General features: G+C 36.4%; 1 protein-coding gene across 9 annotated transcripts in view; it reads right to left on the bottom strand.

Moving 5' to 3' along the window:
* Positions 1–2,573: 2,573 nt before the first annotated feature.
* The window catches only part of MARK1 (microtubule affinity regulating kinase 1), a 60,409-nt gene continuing 45,175 nt past the window's right edge, over positions 2,574–17,807 (bottom strand). For 2 of the 9 annotated variants that reach the window (XM_054820665.1, XM_054820673.1), the window contains exons 12-18: positions 16,442–16,616; positions 15,098–15,291; positions 12,410–12,510; positions 9,276–9,437; positions 8,227–8,481; positions 5,355–5,399; positions 2,574–3,218 (exon numbers count right to left, since the gene is read on the bottom strand). In XM_054820665.1, coding sequence (XP_054676640.1) covers positions 2,864–3,218; positions 5,355–5,399; positions 8,227–8,481; positions 9,276–9,437; positions 12,410–12,510; positions 15,098–15,291; positions 16,442–16,616 — 1,287 coding nt within the window. In that variant the 3' untranslated portion in view covers positions 2,574–2,863. The remainder of the gene's footprint in view (positions 3,219–5,354; positions 5,400–8,226; positions 8,482–9,275; positions 9,438–12,409; positions 12,511–15,097; positions 15,292–16,441; positions 16,617–17,807) is intronic. The other 7 variants (XM_054820666.1, XM_054820669.1, XM_054820667.1 and 4 more) reach the window with 7 other exon arrangements.

Below are 17,807 nucleotides of genomic sequence, written 5' to 3'. Positions count from 1 at the left end.
TTCCTCAAGTTAAAGCTGCGCTGGTAAAAAGCCTCCCATGTGAAAGTCAAGTTGCATTTCAGATCTAAATGTTCACATCCCACTCTTACCCAAGGAGTAACTTACACATAACAGGTACGTAACAAAGCAGCTGTTGAGGGACACAAAAAACAGGCACTGAGGATTCAATATGCAACATCTCCCTGCTTTCCATACCAAGCACATTCTGCTTGCCACTAAAACCAGAAGTTCTGAAAAAGTCTATTGTATCTTCCTGTGTTATTCCTGCCAGGAACAGGAGATGTGGAAAGCCAAACGGTGCGTTTAGGTGGAGCTACACCTTTCACACTCAGATCATGCCCTCGCTGAAGCACTTGGTATATTTGCTAGAGGGAGCATAAGGTGGTCACAGCTCATCTTCCAACAGGGCAGCAGGAGGAAAGAGGTCAGCGGGGTTTGGGAATTGGGGCAACTTCACGCTGTTGCCAGCTACTGGAAATAACATCATTTGCAAACTGTGCATATACAGAAACATTAAATTGGCACTTTGGGGTGCCGTGTGTCATGGGAGTTGAACTAAAATTTGTAACCTCTGTCCCTGTGAAACGCTATCTGTGTTTTGTGGAGCATTAATACATCGCTAGTTGCGTGAAGCACTGAAAACCAGCAGCAATGTAGGGCAAAGTTAGCCGTGTAAAAACAGGGCACGTAAAGCGGGAAGCTAGCCTAAGCACTTAATCTACCGCCTCACAGCATGACCTATATTTTTTCCACTGAACCTTCCAAAAAAGCAAAGGTGTTTCTTTTGTGACTAAGGTCATACATGATCGTGGATTAACATCATGGTTATGTTCCCGTGGTGTATTTTCAAGGATAATTGAACATTCATAGACACTTACAAGTCAATTGAGCAGATACACAACTCCCTCCGGAGGCTGGTTTTTGGTGAATTTCTGGAAAAGCTCCTGGCCATCCATTTCTAAGAAGTGCTTAAACCACTGATACTGTCGCCTGGAGAGCACAGAAGCAATGCAATGCTAATCCTGAATTCACACAGTGTAGAAGCTGAAGCCTGTATACCTTTAGACTATTTTGCTACCTGCAGTAATTCTTGTGCTTTTATAAAGGGCAAACAACAAGTATTTTAGTATGAGAACTGTTCAAGTAAGTTTTAATAGAGTGCACCAGTGAATCAAGATGACTTGCATCAGATTTTGTTTCCATGAACATCAGATAAAAAAAAAAAAGGGGCTACAGTTCTTTCTTTCCAAACACCACCCTTTTTCTAAGGCAACAATACACGTCCATTTCCGAACATAACCGTTACATAGGAAAGCTACATCACAGTACAGTATGTAAAGTCCATCTCGGTCAAGAAGCCATTAGAGAATGGCACATTTACTACACTTACAGCCTTCTAACTTAGGGTTACAGAGTTTACCACAGCTTTTTTTTTAATTTTTATTTTTTAAAGTGACAATTTCTTAATGAACTTTCTATTCTTCACAAGAGTGTGCAGATGGGGCCCATATGTTGATATTACAGTAATTACGACATTAAATAACATTGCACAACCAACCTCTATGGTTAATTCAGTACAAAATAACAAGTATTAAAATGTACCAGTACTAGTGGTTTTACATAGTTTATAATCATTAATTATGAAGGAAAAAAATGTGGGTTTTTTTTTTTTTCTTTTCTGTAGGCAAGTGCCTAATTACAAAGCTGCACATTACAGGCATAATGATGTGGAATAAATACAAGAAATCTGGTAAAATATTAAACACAAACAGGTTACATGGGAACAAACTGTACAACCACAAAAGCATAAATCAACGATTTATCATTATAAACAATGTATGTTTAGCTGTAAAATGTTACGTGGAATTGCATGTACTCTTTGGGGGCACATGCTCCAAAAGCCAAGCTAATTCCTGAGGTGGTATTATTAACTTATACAATTGGTCAACACTTCAGATTATCTTGTGCTATTAAACAGTCCCAATATTAATATAGTTCCATAAAATGGAATTTATAGTATTCTGACGGCAGCAAACAAGTGATATTTTATGCCATGATCTTCAAATGAAATAATTATGGTTCTCCATTTTGGTGCTACATTTGTTAACGGGCCATGGGAGTTAAGCGCTGTAATTTGCAGACAGAACATCACTTACGCCTGGTTTCTGTTCCCCTGCAGCTCTGAGCTGGCCCAAGGCAGAACAAAGTCTTTAAACTGTAAGTGCCAACATTGTAAACATGTTTGTATTTTTTTTTATTCAACTAAACACTGTCCAATAACAAGGATAAGAGCCAAAGATAAGCAGGAACAGTCTCGTGGAGAACAAAAGCCGATTATTCATCGACTTTTGGTTCAAATCATGAACAATCTTTAAATAATTAAAAATGGTCATGCTACAGTTGTGAAAACTATTTTTGTGCATTTGACTCAGGACACAAGTTTTTTAAAAAACGCATGATAGAGGTAAGACTTATAAAAACCACCAAAAATGTAAATGATAGGGAAGGACTTTTCCAACTCAAAGCATCAAACATACATTTCTGTGCAGAAATCTAGACAACTATACAAGATCTGAATTTAAGCAGTCATCTTTTTATTATACAACTCTATGAACATAAAATGAACAGAATGCTCTATATACTTACCTGTACATGTGAACATAACTTCTTTAGCTACAGTTATTTAATATAGGTCATACTGGATTTAACTTTACAATTCTGAATAACTATGTATAACCTTATTGCAATAAGGGCAATTTCTACATGGGGAGTTTCACAGGCCAATCACATTAGGCGTAACCAGTACATTCAAAGTGTAGATCATGTATGAATCTTCCCTGATCCCAAAAAATTTAGGTTCTCTTTACAGCTTAAGCTCGTTTGCTATCTTGGATGCAATGTTCTTAAATGCGATAGAAGTCCCAGATATTCTCTTGAAACGCACTCCATTGAGCGACAACCGCGGCAGTTTGCAGACTTCCATCTCCCACTGAACAAGGCTATCTTGTCGCGCATCACCGTGAACACAGAAGAGCAAAAACCTCTCTTTTTGTTCATAATCACAGTTATTAGCGTCTAACACTTTCCGAATCTCTCTCATCATATCATTCGGGTCCATAGAACTAGTGGTCTTCATGCTCCACGTGAACCGCAAGGAGCGTGGCTTTGAATCTTTGCTATCCTCCTTCTCTCTCTCTTTTGGCTCCCCAGAAGCGCTCCTGGAAGAAGCGACACACAGAACAGTCAAAAATAAAAGCAGTATAGCCAAGAGACAGAAGAGAAATACAGTTCTAGAACAGGGGTTCCTAAACTGCGACTGACACGCTACTAATCTCACGCAAGCTAATTCAAAGAATTAGATGGGTGCACGACTGTTCACAGCATCATATCCTATGCTCCCGCACGCTTTGGCACAGCGCTGGGAGCTGCTGCCAGTGCTGGTGCAGCTCCCAGTGGTGGCACAGAAGCAAAGCAAGTTGGGAAACCCCTGCTCTACAACGTTCCGATGACAACATGTGCAATGGTAACCGCAGCAGACACACGTTACTCCATACTGCTCCAAAGAAAGTGGACTCTATGTAAAAGCATGACTGAAGTTCTGCTGATTTCATGATCTGGAGCATGCCATACACCAACAAAACTGAAGTCGAGGGACACAATCCTGAAGCATAAATCATACTGTAAAAGCAGCAGAGGAAGAAACCCCACCCTGCGATTCATGAGTCTTCACTTAATTCCCTCCCCTCTTTTTCCACCTTTCCCCCTTTGGCATTTATTGCGTATTTTTGACCTCTCTCTGTGTAAAAAAGACCTTATAATAACGTGCTTCATTTTAACTGATGAAGCAGAATTTTGTGCTGTAATTTGGTCGTAAACAGCTTGTTTATCCACCAGTTGAGTACACAGCCAGCAACCTTTTCACAGAAGAAAGAGTGACATGCAGACACAAAATATTTTTGTTGATACAATGAGACTTGGACAAAATTTCAAGGGAGTAATTTCCAATGAATGTTCTTACTCTGACACTTCCTTACCAAATAGATTATTTATTCCATTGTAGAAAGCATTTTGAGAAACAGCACTAATTATTTTAAAGTAATTCCACAGCCAACTATTTCTGTTCTTGTCCCAGGTACTTAAGATGCCTGATGACTCCCCATCCATCACTGGGGAAAGGTGCTGTTCTCGTTTTGACAGTCTATAAACTGTTGCTATTCAGAGAGGAGTCAAAACAAGCATTTTTAATTTAACTTCCAGTGTGATGCCCAGAGAACCACATCGATATTAAGGGACAGAGCATTGCAGGGATAAGATCTCAAACAACTTTTAGCCCAAAACAGACACTGTAGGATGACAAAAAGTAGAGGAAGCTAGAGAATGAAAGCAAGAGCCGAAAGCAACTTCACACTTCATTTCATTTGAGCATTTGATTAATCTCTTTTCCCTTTCCATGTCAAGAATTCGACAACTAATAGACTTTGAATTGAAAAGGGCTAACATAGATAAAATGCATTGTGTATTATACAATGTATCCTGTTAAGAATGTGCTGCTTTTTTTTTTTTTTTAAATAAAGGCTTTCTGTTTGGAAAACTCAGTCGATACTTTCTGTAAGTGACCAGTTTAGAACGCAAACTACAATGCCTGTTCATTAGAGAGCATAAAAATAAAAAGTTATGCACTGTGCTAAGCACACCAAAAATGCAGAACCAAATGCTGAAACATGGCAGAAGAGCAGATATACTGGAAAATGAGGAGCATATGAAGGAATGCTTTATTACTAACAAAGCATCTATAGATTTGTGTACAGCGGTTGCCGTATAAATTCAATATTTAGCAGTCACCGCCCTTTTTGTCTGAATGTCACTTATTTTATTTCTCGGTGCAAAGTGACATTCATTTCTCAGGGACTATAAGGTGTTTACTTCTGGCAAACAGCAGCTTTAGTAATGAACACAGTACGTAGCCGTAGTAAAAATTTACTATATACATATATACACACAGACACACACAAAGTATACTACGTTTTCCACCGATACCAAAAGTAAACACCATTACATATTTATAAGCCAAAACATGATTTTAAGTGCCTAAATGACTGGTTAACTCCTAAGGGGGCTTTATTATTCAAAGGAATATGCTTAAATAAAGTTTTATATGAAATACTTCGCCAGAAAGCAAAAACAAGGGATAAAGAACCTCACCAAAACCCCCATCCCCCCAAATAAAAACAGTTTTGAAATGCAGATTACTTAAGCACTATTCTATTTTACATCCTGATTAAAAAATCTTTAAGAAATCACTTAAACCTTGATGCAAAAGACCTAGGAGCGAAGTATTAATAGTGGCTCCTCACCTTGAGGTGTCAGTTCTGCCACTGGCTTCGCCTTCACTTGGATCCCTCAAAACAAAGTTAAGGTTGAGATTCAATGATAAAGGTGAAAAATAAAAGTTAAGAAAACCTACATCTAGAACAGTGTTAAATAGTTACTAAACAAAAAAACAAAACAAAAAAAAAATCAGTATAATAATGTCAAGCCTAATACTGTTTAATAGTATTTTTTCCACAGCTGTAACTTTAATTTCCCCTTTATGTTACCTTCTTTCAGCTCTGACATGTAATTGTTTGTTGTTTTTTTGTTGGTTTTTTTTTTTTAAACTGATGGTAAAATTAACTTTGTTCTCAACCTACTGCAGACAGAGCAATGGCCACACATAATTCCAGCAAGCACAGAGGAGCAGTTGATCAAGGTGGTCCAGGGGGGCTCCACTCTGCACCCTTCTGGGCCAGGCGTTTAGACCTCAGTCCTGAAAGCGCTTAGGTACATGCTCATGCTTAAGCACACTCAAGTAATTAAAGATATGACGTGCCTAAGAGTTTGCGACACCAAACGTCTGGAGCCCAGTTCAGAAAGGTTACTTCAACATCTGCTTAACTTTAAGCAAGTCAGCTGTTACATTGACTCCGGTAAGATTACCAGTGAGTGTGAGGTTAAACATAGCTTTTTTTAAATCTTGTTGAATTAGAGCTGTACTTTACCAAGGAACTGTTTTGTATTATGCCTTTTTGGTCTGAAGCAACTTGAAAAATATCCATCTATAGATTGTATAAGCCACCTAGGTATGTTCCTAGTGCTGCTGTACAAACATTTTAGTACCCAATTTCAATTAGCTAGTTCGTTTAATACCTTCAAAACACAAATACTCTAGTAACTAACATCAGAGAAGTATCATTGACATAAACCACTGATACAGAATACTTCAATATCCTATTGATTAAGCATTCTTATTATGCATTTGTTTTATATACTTACCAGAAAAGGCATTTATCTTTGCCAAAAGATAAAGTCAAAAAAGTCTTTCACGACACCTTCTAATCAAAGTATGCTTTAAACCATATTTCCTGAACAGTACAGAAGTTAAAAGGCATGCAGTTATGTGATCCAACTAAAAGAACAGCAACCCCCCCAACCTCCATCCATGTAACCCCAGCCACTAGAAGTCTCAAACAGTCCAAAGTTTAAAAAAAAAAAAAAAAAAAAGAAAAACAAAACGAAACACCAGCAAAACTCCCACCACCAGCAACAAAAACCCTACAAGGCCTTCACTACAGGAAAATGTATTTTTAGCAGTGTAAAAATGTTGTATAAAAATGTTCTATAGTAAAGATCATTTAAAAAGACATCAATTTACAATATGTTAATTCTAAATACATAGTTTACATTATTTTAATAGTATTAATATGTAGTTTAACATAATGAAAATATTAATGCTTTGATTTGACTCTTCAAAAAAAAAAATCAAGATATCATTCTTTGCAAATAACAATGAGCCATAATGCACAAAAACCAGCCTGTGCTCTTGAAACTGGTTAGTTACTTAACAGAAAATATCATTCTTCTCATTTGAAAATCTACACTGATACCACAGTTGACTAACTTCACAGTAACTTTTTTTTCTTTTTAAAACCAGAGAACAGATTCTTTTCCCCCAACTACGTAAGTGCGGGAGATACCAATAATGGAGGATGAAAAGTCCTGTATCTTCAGGTTTCTGAAAAAAGAAAATCATTCACATACTTCTTTTAAGTCATCATAGCAGGTATTACTTTGACACACATCGATGCACTATCAGCTCACCAAGAAATCAGTTTTATGAGGAACATTACTGCATTTCTAGCTTTCTCTCTTCTTTTCCCTTGTAATATCACCTTATGCGATTCATGATATTTTACTTACAAATTTGCAACTACTAGCTTAACCTAGCTTTTAATTTATCCTCCTTTTACGCACAAGTGATAAAATTCAGTACGTAACAGCATAATTCTGCAAAGAAAATTGAGGTTTCCAAGATATAATTTGTTGTAAAACTGACAATAATGCAGTAAGGACACATCCATAAATGGAATTAAGAATTATAGGTAAATCACTTAGGGGCAAACTGAAAATTAAGTTCCCTTTTGGGAAAGCTATTGTGACTGTTAAGTCAACAGTCACTTGATATTAAACAGTGTATCTCAAAATCTTTACCAGTACCTCTCCTCACAGTATTATTACTGTTAGCATCATCACAGGAATGCATGCAGGTCCTGGATGTGTGGGTTTTCTTCTTTCAGAATCCCTGAACTTACATTTGAAGAAACTGATAACATGATACCAGAGGCTGCATCATACCAAAATATTAGTATTTCCAGACATCCAGACTTCTGCCCATTTCTAGGCTTCTCATTTATTCACAGATTTTAGAATTCCCTGAAATAATTTGTAAATACCGATTCCCTCTAAGCAAAGCAAGAAAATAATTGTAAATATAGCCCTTGCAACAAACCACACCCAGTTAAAAAAGTAAAATATTGTTAACATTAAATAACAACTCATTTTTAAAGTTACTGCTTTCAGTATTTAAGTTCATTTGATTTTAACTTAATTGTAGCATCTATGTATTTTAGCTGTAAAGCAAGAACAAAAAAACCCCTTCTGAGTAGCGTCCTCTTGCTCCTTTAAGACAAAGAAGCAGAATAGCTGGTCAAACATAATGGTTACGATATACATAGAGAAGTAAAACAAGGCAGGGTCTGGAAGGAACACACAAAACAAGCAGCATTCTAACTAAATTTACATTTACTTCAGACTTATACTGGAAATTCTCAATGACTTTGCAATTATGACCCTAGTTATAGGCTGGGCTTTTTTTTTTTTTTTTTTTCTCTTAAAAATCGAGGTACTAACCTGCGAACAAACTTGGAAGTTATCTTGCTTATTATACCAGTTGATGTCCCTCTTCTAGCATGTGCAAAAGCACCGGTTTCATGGGATGGTGAGGCGGGCGGTCCATTGTAAGTGGCATTACGCCGCTCCCTTAGCTGCTCACCATGGAAAGTGCTTCGACTTGAACTCCCCCGAGGAAAGCGGGTTCGGTCTGGAGTGGTAGTGCTAATACTATGAGCAGACGGGGAAGCAGCAGGCACTCTTTGAGTTGCACTGCTGGGAAAACAGAAGCATAAATAAAGAGAAAGACTATGCTAGAAACCCTCCTACATGACAACCATTTCTCAATGACAGGAAAAAAACCACCCCGCTCTTGATTCTTTTATTTAACACCTGAATCTGTAACTGATTTGCTTTTATGATTCATACTTAGAAATAATCAAGAAATATTTTTATTGCAAAATCAAATTATCTCAAGTATTAAGAACAGTTTTAAAAAAGTATACACAGATAATAGGACAAAGGAAAAAGGTAGAAAGTCTGTAGTAAGTTTTGAAAGTATTCCCAGCCCTCTTCTGGAAAAATATATTAATCAAAACTTTTAATACACAAGCACTCAAAAAAATTAACGGATATTTCTTATGTAGTAATCATCTGCCACAACTTTATATTGGGCAGTTCATAAGAGCAACTATACAGTGGTGCTTTGAGACAGAAATGAACCTAGCAATCTACAAACCCAAGAGGTTAACAGTTCAGTATTTGATTTGAATTTATGGTGGTCTGTGCTGTATGGTCCTGTCTAAATTAGGTAAAGTTTTAACTAAAGTCTTCCAGAAGCTTCCAGAGGGAGGCAGTCAAAGAACTTTTTTTAAACTGTATGCAAACACACGTGATGAACAAAATCAAGCTTAAATCATCCACACTACTTGGAGTAAGCTACTGTTTCAAAACAGAATGCAACATGACAGTTTTGAATAGATCAGAAACATATTGAAACATATGATGAACTGAACAACCAGATTTTTAAAGTGCACAGCATTAAAGAAATAATAAAATCAATTCATTACCTTGGTCGGTAAGCTTCAGTGCCATCTTTGATGGTCGGCAGTGTAACTTTTATAGGATGACCAGAGGCAGACATGGACTTTTGATGTCGAGGCCGTGTTGATACGGCAGATGCTACTGTAGAGCCTGCAGAAGATGTGCTACTTGCAGACATTTCTGTTAGGCTTTTACCATGGCAGCAAGGCAGGAGGGATGGACAAATGAAAAGGGAAAAGAAAAGTTAATGTAAAACCCCATAGAAAACAGGGAAAATAACAAGCAATTTTTTTCTTTTATAACATAGCAAGTGCTGTTTAAATAACCAGAAGACTGAGTGATCAGGCTGCCTTAGTCAGCTACAGAATACAGAATTCTGCAAAAATTACATTCATCCATAAATCAAATCACCATTATGTTAAATTAGGTGTTTTCATTCCTCCCGAGATTAAAGGTTACACACACCTTATTCAAAGGAATGAAGACAGACTACAAAGAGTACATGGAAATAGCAAAAAACACCAAAAAAGAAATCAGCTAAAAACTTAGGTTGATTCTCTTTTTGTGAATACCCTTATTTTCAGTTAAAACTCAAACACCTAAAACTTGAAACATTTGGAACTGCTGTCACATTATGACTTGGAAGTGACTGTTTTTAAAGGACCAAGTTGTACTTCACCTCTGGACTTTTCCATGGTGTTTTAAGGGAAAGGTAGCTCCATCAGAAAGCCCTGACCTATGGAAGAGAAGGTCACCAGGCAGCAACCACTCAACAGCCATGAAAGCAGTTCTGAATTTTTTTTTCCCCTTATTTACCAAAAAGTTGCTAATTTTGAACTTTTGGTAAGTGGTCAAAATATTGTCAGGAGAGGAAAAAAATTGCCTTCAATTCTGATTAAGTTCTTCCAAATGTCTTCAGCCATTAAATAGTTACAGGTGTTATATCACTAAGGAACAATGAAAGACAAACAAAACATCGGTAGCCTTGTGTCTATATTTCTAATCACTTTGTTTTCTATCACGGTAACACCTTGAAATGTTATGTATGTGGAATTATTTGTACCTTATTACATGGCTACTACACTTCTTCAGCAACACAAAATTGTATTCGTTGCTGAAAGACATCTTCAGTACCTTCAAGAATGTCAGTATGCCATAAAATGCCTCTGACAGCAACAGCACTACAATTTGAAAAATCCTTTGGTTATCAGTACCTGAGGCTGCAATGCTGGGTGTCTTCCAAAAGACGAAATCCCTACAGGCACACGGTAACCCAAAACCCCTCAAACCTGCCTTCAAATTAGCATTGAAAGTGAAATAAAATTTTGAAAAGCTGTAAAAGCTCACTCAGGAGCTTACTTCTCCAACAGAGCCATGATGTAAAAGTCTGCCCATGATCCCAGGAAGCAGGCAGTGCTCCCCGCAGGCGAGGGAAGGCTCTCTCCTGAGCCTCGCAGAGCGGCACCTGCAGCTGCTTGCCAAGGGGAACAAAATGGTTCGCTCTGCTTCAGGCAAAAATATTCACCTTCTGTAGCAGCTCTCTATCCCAGCCACTGCTAGGCTGAGCCAACCCTTTCAAGATACAGTTCCTTCCACTGGTACTTTTATTTCTGCTTCGCCTAAGTGGCAAGGAAGGGATGAAAGTAGTGGCAAAACTACCGTGTTATAAATTTTTAAAACAAAAGTCAAGTGACTTAAGACAAACTACCTCTACAAGCATAAATGAAATTGCATTAATAATGTATTAGTGACAACAGTCCCAAAGCTAAGAAGTAGAGATTTTGGATGAATAATCCAATGACGCAAGATGTTTAGCTACACCAAATCCAAACTGAACTGCAACACAATGTATGGTAGGAAAGGCAAAAATACAACTCAAAAGAAAATTCTCATCCTTCATTTTTCAGAACATGCTCCTTTTTCAGAACATGCTCAAAGAACTGAGCACATTCATTGCACTGACGAAAGGAATAGGGATTAAGAGTCAGCTGTCTTTTCAATACTACAGAAAAAAAATTGTAAAATGAAAAACTTCAAAATAAAATCCTATCTTCTTATAGTGGTTTTGGTATTAAATATGTTGAAAGAAAAACTTTATCAATCTTGGTGAGATCAGAAAAATCTATTTTAGTATATATTTTAACCCTAAATCTGAACAACGTGTGTTATCTTCTTTCTTTTAAAAAAAGGATTGTTACAAAAGTTGTTCAAATATTTTAAACAGTATAAAAAAATTTGGAAAGAAACTTTTGAAAACACCCATCTAATAATTTGAAATTTATATTGAAGATTAGTTTTGTGCTTTTTAACATACCTCCCTAAAGCAATTTAAATAGCTGTACTTTACATGTTCCATAGTTCATCATTTTAATATAGCTCAACAACTCTATACTCCTATTTCCAAAATTAGATGCATCATTACTACATTGTGTTATTTCATGCTAGGGATTTTTTTATTCATTTTACCTTAACTGTTTTATTTATTTAGCTTAAAAAAAAAATCAGAGTAGGATCTATTGCTTTAAACTAAAAAAAAAAAAAAAAAATCCAGTTTTTATTACTCTCCATTAAAGCCAATGTTTTATTTTTCAGTCAGGTACAGAGGTTAACAAATGCCAAGGATGAATAAAGAACATACTTTTTAAAAAGTAATCGTGGCAGTGTTAAATACATTAGTATTTAACAAAACATACTAAACTGAGTGTAATTATCATCGCACATACAAATTGGTTACCATCACTACCAAAATATTATTTAGGCCAAAAAAAATGATCTCGAAAAGGCAACAAGTCTTAACTTTTTGAGTGATTACTAGGAGAAATGAAAGGATCAGGCTACACTGTTAGGGTGACCCATCTGAAGTTCTCCACAGCTGAATTGGCTACTTGGTTATGAGCATAGTTACTCTACCCTGTGTTGGAAGACAACCCTGGGTAATAAATGTGATGCCATAAAAACAGGCAAAGGCAGATTTACACATTTAATTATAAATTTCATCACAAACATAGAAACTGCAGCGGAAGACAAGATGAAAACACACAGTAGGACTTTATGTATTTCACACCATGCCTCATAATGGTATTGATTAACTGCATAACCTACTACTACTATGCCTCAGTACTTGTACCCAAATTAATAAGCAAGAAAAGTTGAAGAATACCTGTTGTCCTTCCCATTCTGTATTGCAGAATAGCGATCTGAAGAACGTTCACAAACGTAAGTGTTCCTCCTTGTCATTCCACTACCAGAAAATACATTATTCTAGAAGAAAATTAAGACTAAAATTAAATTCTTTCTTCTGCTATGTATTATGTTGTACAAGAATGTAAGCACTGGAAGCAAATCAAAATAGCGTTTCAGCCATTTTTGTATATTCTTAAAGCCTTCAAGTGTTAATCTGTTGACACAAATCATTAGTATCATCAGCTATTTTTTCCAATAGCTCATTCTCCATCTCATTACGCTAGGAGAAAACGCAGAGAAATTTACCGTTGCCAACACTTGCTTTACTAAGCATTATTATCCAATTCCCACACACTGTGTTACTGAATTATTTGTCTCTGGGATCAAAGGAACTAACTGGAATCCAAGAGAACACATCTATCTGGCTGCCTGAAAGGCTTCCCTGTGCAGATTAAGTTGCCAACTAAAGCTCCAGCCTTACAGTTTGCTGCCCCCTGTCAAAAGAGTTTTCAAGAGAAAAATGAAAAGATTATCAGTGTCAGTCAACCCAGAAATTATGATACAGATAACATGGGAAATAGGTCTTGTAGCAATGAATACTGATGGGACTGTCTTTCTGTTACTAACTTCAGTTCGCACACACTTCATAGAATACCTACATTCTCCTCCTCCTCCTGCCACGCACAGATTAGCTGCTGAAGACTTACTTTCAGTACATGACGTACGATTCTCAGGTTTTAATACAGTAGGGCGTATTGAATTCGGGGTGGGAGAGATTTGCAAAGCGCTAACATTACATACTGATGCATGCTGGCGAAAGATTTCAAATACACTAAACTCAGGTACTGTAGGACATCATGAACTCTGCAAGATTTACTGTGTGTTTAGGTTTCCCTCATCGACAGCTTTTCGGCGTTAGTATCACCCTGCAGAGACTACTGAACTGTTTCAAAACCAACTCGTAAGGAAGATTAACATCTGCAGTAACTGTTCTTGAAATTACAGCTACTAATATGACTGAAGGTGATAAATACATTTTTTAAGAGATCCTGTCTTCCCTAACATCATGTTACCCTCAAAGTTATGCAAAAGTATTTTAAAATTATCCACATTAAATTCGCTATGTTAATTTTAAATGTTTGAGTTTTAAAAAAACAAATTAACTTTTTCTGTGCTCCACCTTACTGTTGGCAATATCTGACACCACTACTCCTTAATGCTGCCCATGACAAAGCCTTTCACAAAGTCCCCAAAAATAGTAACAGAGCTAAAAATGTACAAATACTGAAGCTGCCATTAGCAAGTAAATCAATTTCTCATTCTTCGTACCATAGATACTCCATTTAATTAGTTCTCTCAAAGCCGAGAAATGCTTTTGACATATCAGCTTGTACCATACATGACTGTAATCAGCTTTGGGGCAATATAGTTTTGGGAAAGCTCAGATATGAAATCTAATCTTAGAAGACTCAAAGTTCCTGCATGCAATTCACACAGTCATAATTTCAAAGACTTTGTGTGTGGGGGGAAAAAACCCCCTCTATTTAAGAATGGAAAAAACCCGTTTAAAGCATCTGCAGATGTACTGCAGACATAGCCTGTAGAACATTAAGAGTTAAAGGAACTTCAGCATTTATTTTGTTTGAAGAGAATTCTAGCAGAAATGTGTATCATCTTCCCTGAATATCCAAGATGGGAGTCAGCACACAGAATCCCAAAGGACAATAAGAATTCCTGCTGCCCATATACTGTACTAAAAGATGGCCAGAATTTTTGTATTTAATATAGCAACTCTTAAATAGCAAAAAGTATACTTGAATTTTAAATTATGATTCATGCATATTTTTTTTTCCCCTCACATGAATTCCTGCTCCGAAGTAGCTGTTTAAACAACACTATGCAATATTTTTTTCATTGTGTATCCTAAACACTGATACTACTGCACATGAACTTCCACAAGGCAAAGTAGATGCTTTCACATCAGGAGAGACAGACTCTCCTATTTGGAACAAAGATGTCTGAGGCAGCAATACAATAGCTGTTTACAAAACTATGGATGATATAACAGAAGAACTAGCAAATTAATCATTTCTTAGTACAAGAACCAGGCTGTAACTCCTAACATCAACAGGCACACATACCAGGGAACAAGTGGGCTGTTCCTCCTCACCTCGCCCTATTTCTTATGTCCAAAATGAAGTGGTTTTAGAAAGCTAAAAATGGACAAATTTACAGAGAAAGTTCATGAGGGGTATTACACATAGGATTATTCAGATAAAATCTCTGATTCAGGAGGTTCCTTGACTTTCTTGTAGATACACAAGCATTAGAAACCAGAAAAAGAGTACTCCATATTGGCTCCGTTCTTAATGTTCTTTCCCTAAATATCCACTATTTGTATTGACAGATCTTCAGTTTGCCCAAGCACAGACATTCTCGTGCTTACTGTTATGTTAGTGTTAGGAAAAAGTAAAGTTGTGGGGGGAAGGGAAAGGTTTATTTTAAAAGACATCCACTGTAGCCTATTTTTGTCTGCCAGTAAAAGTTACCGGAAATAGTGTTCGTGGCTTATTCAGTAACCATTATGTCTATAGTAACCTGATGCTGCAGATTTTGTTTAAATAGGGGAAAATAAATATAACAAGCCAAAAGCGTACACACTCACACTAGGAACTGTAGTTGATTTCTTTCTTTCTGGACCCACAAGTGGACTTGCAGCCATCTCTCCTTTGGATCCCACTGTAGTGCTGCTAAGTTTGCGTGAGACATCTTTGTCCCAGTCTTCTTTCTGTTCACTCTCCACGCTGTTTGCCTGAGCCCTTTTTGTGTATGACACAGCAGGAGGAATTGAAGGACCAACTGCCAAATAAAAACAGTATTAATAAATACCTAAAAATAATCACTGCATTTTTCTTGGCCAAAATAGTCTAAATATAATTCCCCAAGTCCAAAAACAGCATTTGAACAACCATGACTGCAAACTCAGCACATATACCAACCTATTAAATTGAGCTTTGACAGCCTATGTTCTTTTTACCCGCTCTCTCTTCATTACCAATTTGCAGTTCAGAATTAGTTCCATTTCATATCAATATGCGTAACCTAGAAGAGTATTTTAATTCTCATTCTAAACCCATGCAATTTGTGCAATATTATGAAAAAAGGAATTAGAGGATACTTTTCAAATTATATTTTTTGTACTTTTTGCCGCATATCTTTTCCTCTAAACGCTATGAAAGACCTTTTTCCCCTGAAAACCCTAGAACCACTTTGTTTAAAAGCATGTTTATACTTGGAAAAAAAAAAATGAAGTTCTTTCCCTCTGATCATTCTTTAAAATGCTTTGGGGCAAATCCTCCATCAGTAGAATTTTACATTCCCTTGAAATAAAATTACATCAGCTGATGATCTTCACAGTATTGGTTACTTTTTTTGGAAAAAACAACAATACACTAATACAGAGCAAGAATAGTATTGGGAAAAAAATTAGGAAGAATGATGTAAATGAAGCAAAGGGCCAAATATTTTAAAAATATTTCTAGTAATTTGATAGTTCTCAGAGGAAAAAAAAAAAAATCACCTTTCATTTAATGTTTTATATATGCACTTCTTTTTGATGTAATCACTTTCACCTGAAAATGTTTCCTGAATACTTGGTAAAATTGTTGTCTCTTGGAGTTGAGGCCAAATCATTTCCCAACATACTGATAAACATAATATATGCAAACATAAAGGTTTGCAGCCTGTAAGTTTACCCAGGCCAATATCTCGCCATTGCTTCCTAAACAGGAAACATCCTCAAGCTCGTATTTAATGAGTCAACCAAGTAACAACTCCAGAAAATTAAATCTGTAAATTACATTGACCCAGATTTACCACAGAAGCGTTTATACAAATAAAAGCATCACAGCAGAGCACGATGAGATACACAACAAATGCACAGAGTGGTGGACCTGCCAGGTTCACAAAACACTGCACATTCAGACTTAAATTGTGTATGTTACTTTACTTGTTGGAATGTCATCCCCACCATGATCACTGAATCGCCGTTGTTTCTGATTAGTTGATATACTCCGTTGGACTTTCAGGTGAGCGGGAGACTGCACAGAACTGTTGTTAAGGTCGCTGCTAGGACGAGACCTTTGACCCAAGTTGCTGCTGGACAAGGACTCGCCTCCTTCAAACTACAAGATAAAGAATTTTTCAAAGAATAAACAGATTTCAACATTCATGGTACTTTTATGGCATAATAAAGTGAAGAGTTCCAATTAAAGGCTTTTTTTTTAAAACTGAAAACTGTATCCAGAGTTTAATTTTCTTCAAGATAAATTCTATCACTTCATCTGTGTTTAATGTGCTTTAAAATCACACAGCTAAAGCTAAGAAGTTAATGAACGCTCAAAATAAAATTAGAAGAATCCTGACAGTAACAAAAACTGTGCCATTTTAAAACATAAGAATGGCCCCCCTTGCTTTCCCGCCCCCCCCCCCTTAAAGCTTAAAGAGCATTTATAGCTTCGGAACAATTTCAAAACGCATTGGATTGAGTCAGAAGGGCTAAAAAAAAAAAGCAAGTACTACTGATTCAAGGATTCTTTATGGTCTTCAACACATCTTTATAAAGTACACAACTCAGCCACTGGCTTGGCGATATCTAAGAAGCGTAAGTTGGAAGAAAGAGCAGTGAAAAAGACAAATATTCTCTTCCAAGCAGTTTGAGTCAAAATCATTTTAGACAGATTCCCTCCATGCCTCTGCCATCACAAGGGAATTCTGGTTCAGAATGCTGTGGGAAAATGCACTCAAGGATGCACGTATCAGATCAACACTATCTTAGAAATGAAGGAAGGCCAGTGAAGCATCAGGAAAAAAAAATCCTTCAAAAAGAAATTCAAAAAAGGTTGGTCTCAGCTTGATTTCTTGAAAATCCCTGTGGTCCCAAAAGATCTACAGATCCCTCTAGTTCCAAAACAGTCAAAAGATTTTCTATCGCAATTTACTAATGACTATGATGCAATTATTTATTAAATAATATACTATAATATAGTATACAAATGAGAAAGGATGAGTACATTTCTGAGAAATAAAGGATGTCACATCTTAGTAGTCAGAAGAATAATTGCTCTAGTCAAATTAACTATTTCAGATTTTAACTGTAAACACATGACAGGAAGAAGACTCCGCACTTAAAAGTCATGCCACTTCAGATTAACAGCTAGCTTTTTAAGTAATTCAACATATTTACAAGCAAATGTGAAGATACTATATTCAATCTATTTCTTCATATGGGAACTAACAAGATATCCAAGAAGATATGAAATTTTAAAGACATTAATAAGTTACTAATTACGATTTTTTAAAATAAGATGTTACAA

This window comes from Grus americana, chromosome 3, assembly GCF_028858705.1.
Source record: "Grus americana isolate bGruAme1 chromosome 3, bGruAme1.mat, whole genome shotgun sequence".
Classification (NCBI taxonomy): Eukaryota; Metazoa; Chordata; class Aves; order Gruiformes; family Gruidae; genus Grus; species Grus americana.
The sequence above is the reverse complement of the archived record's forward strand: the minus strand, read 5'-3'. Positions and strand labels throughout refer to the sequence as shown.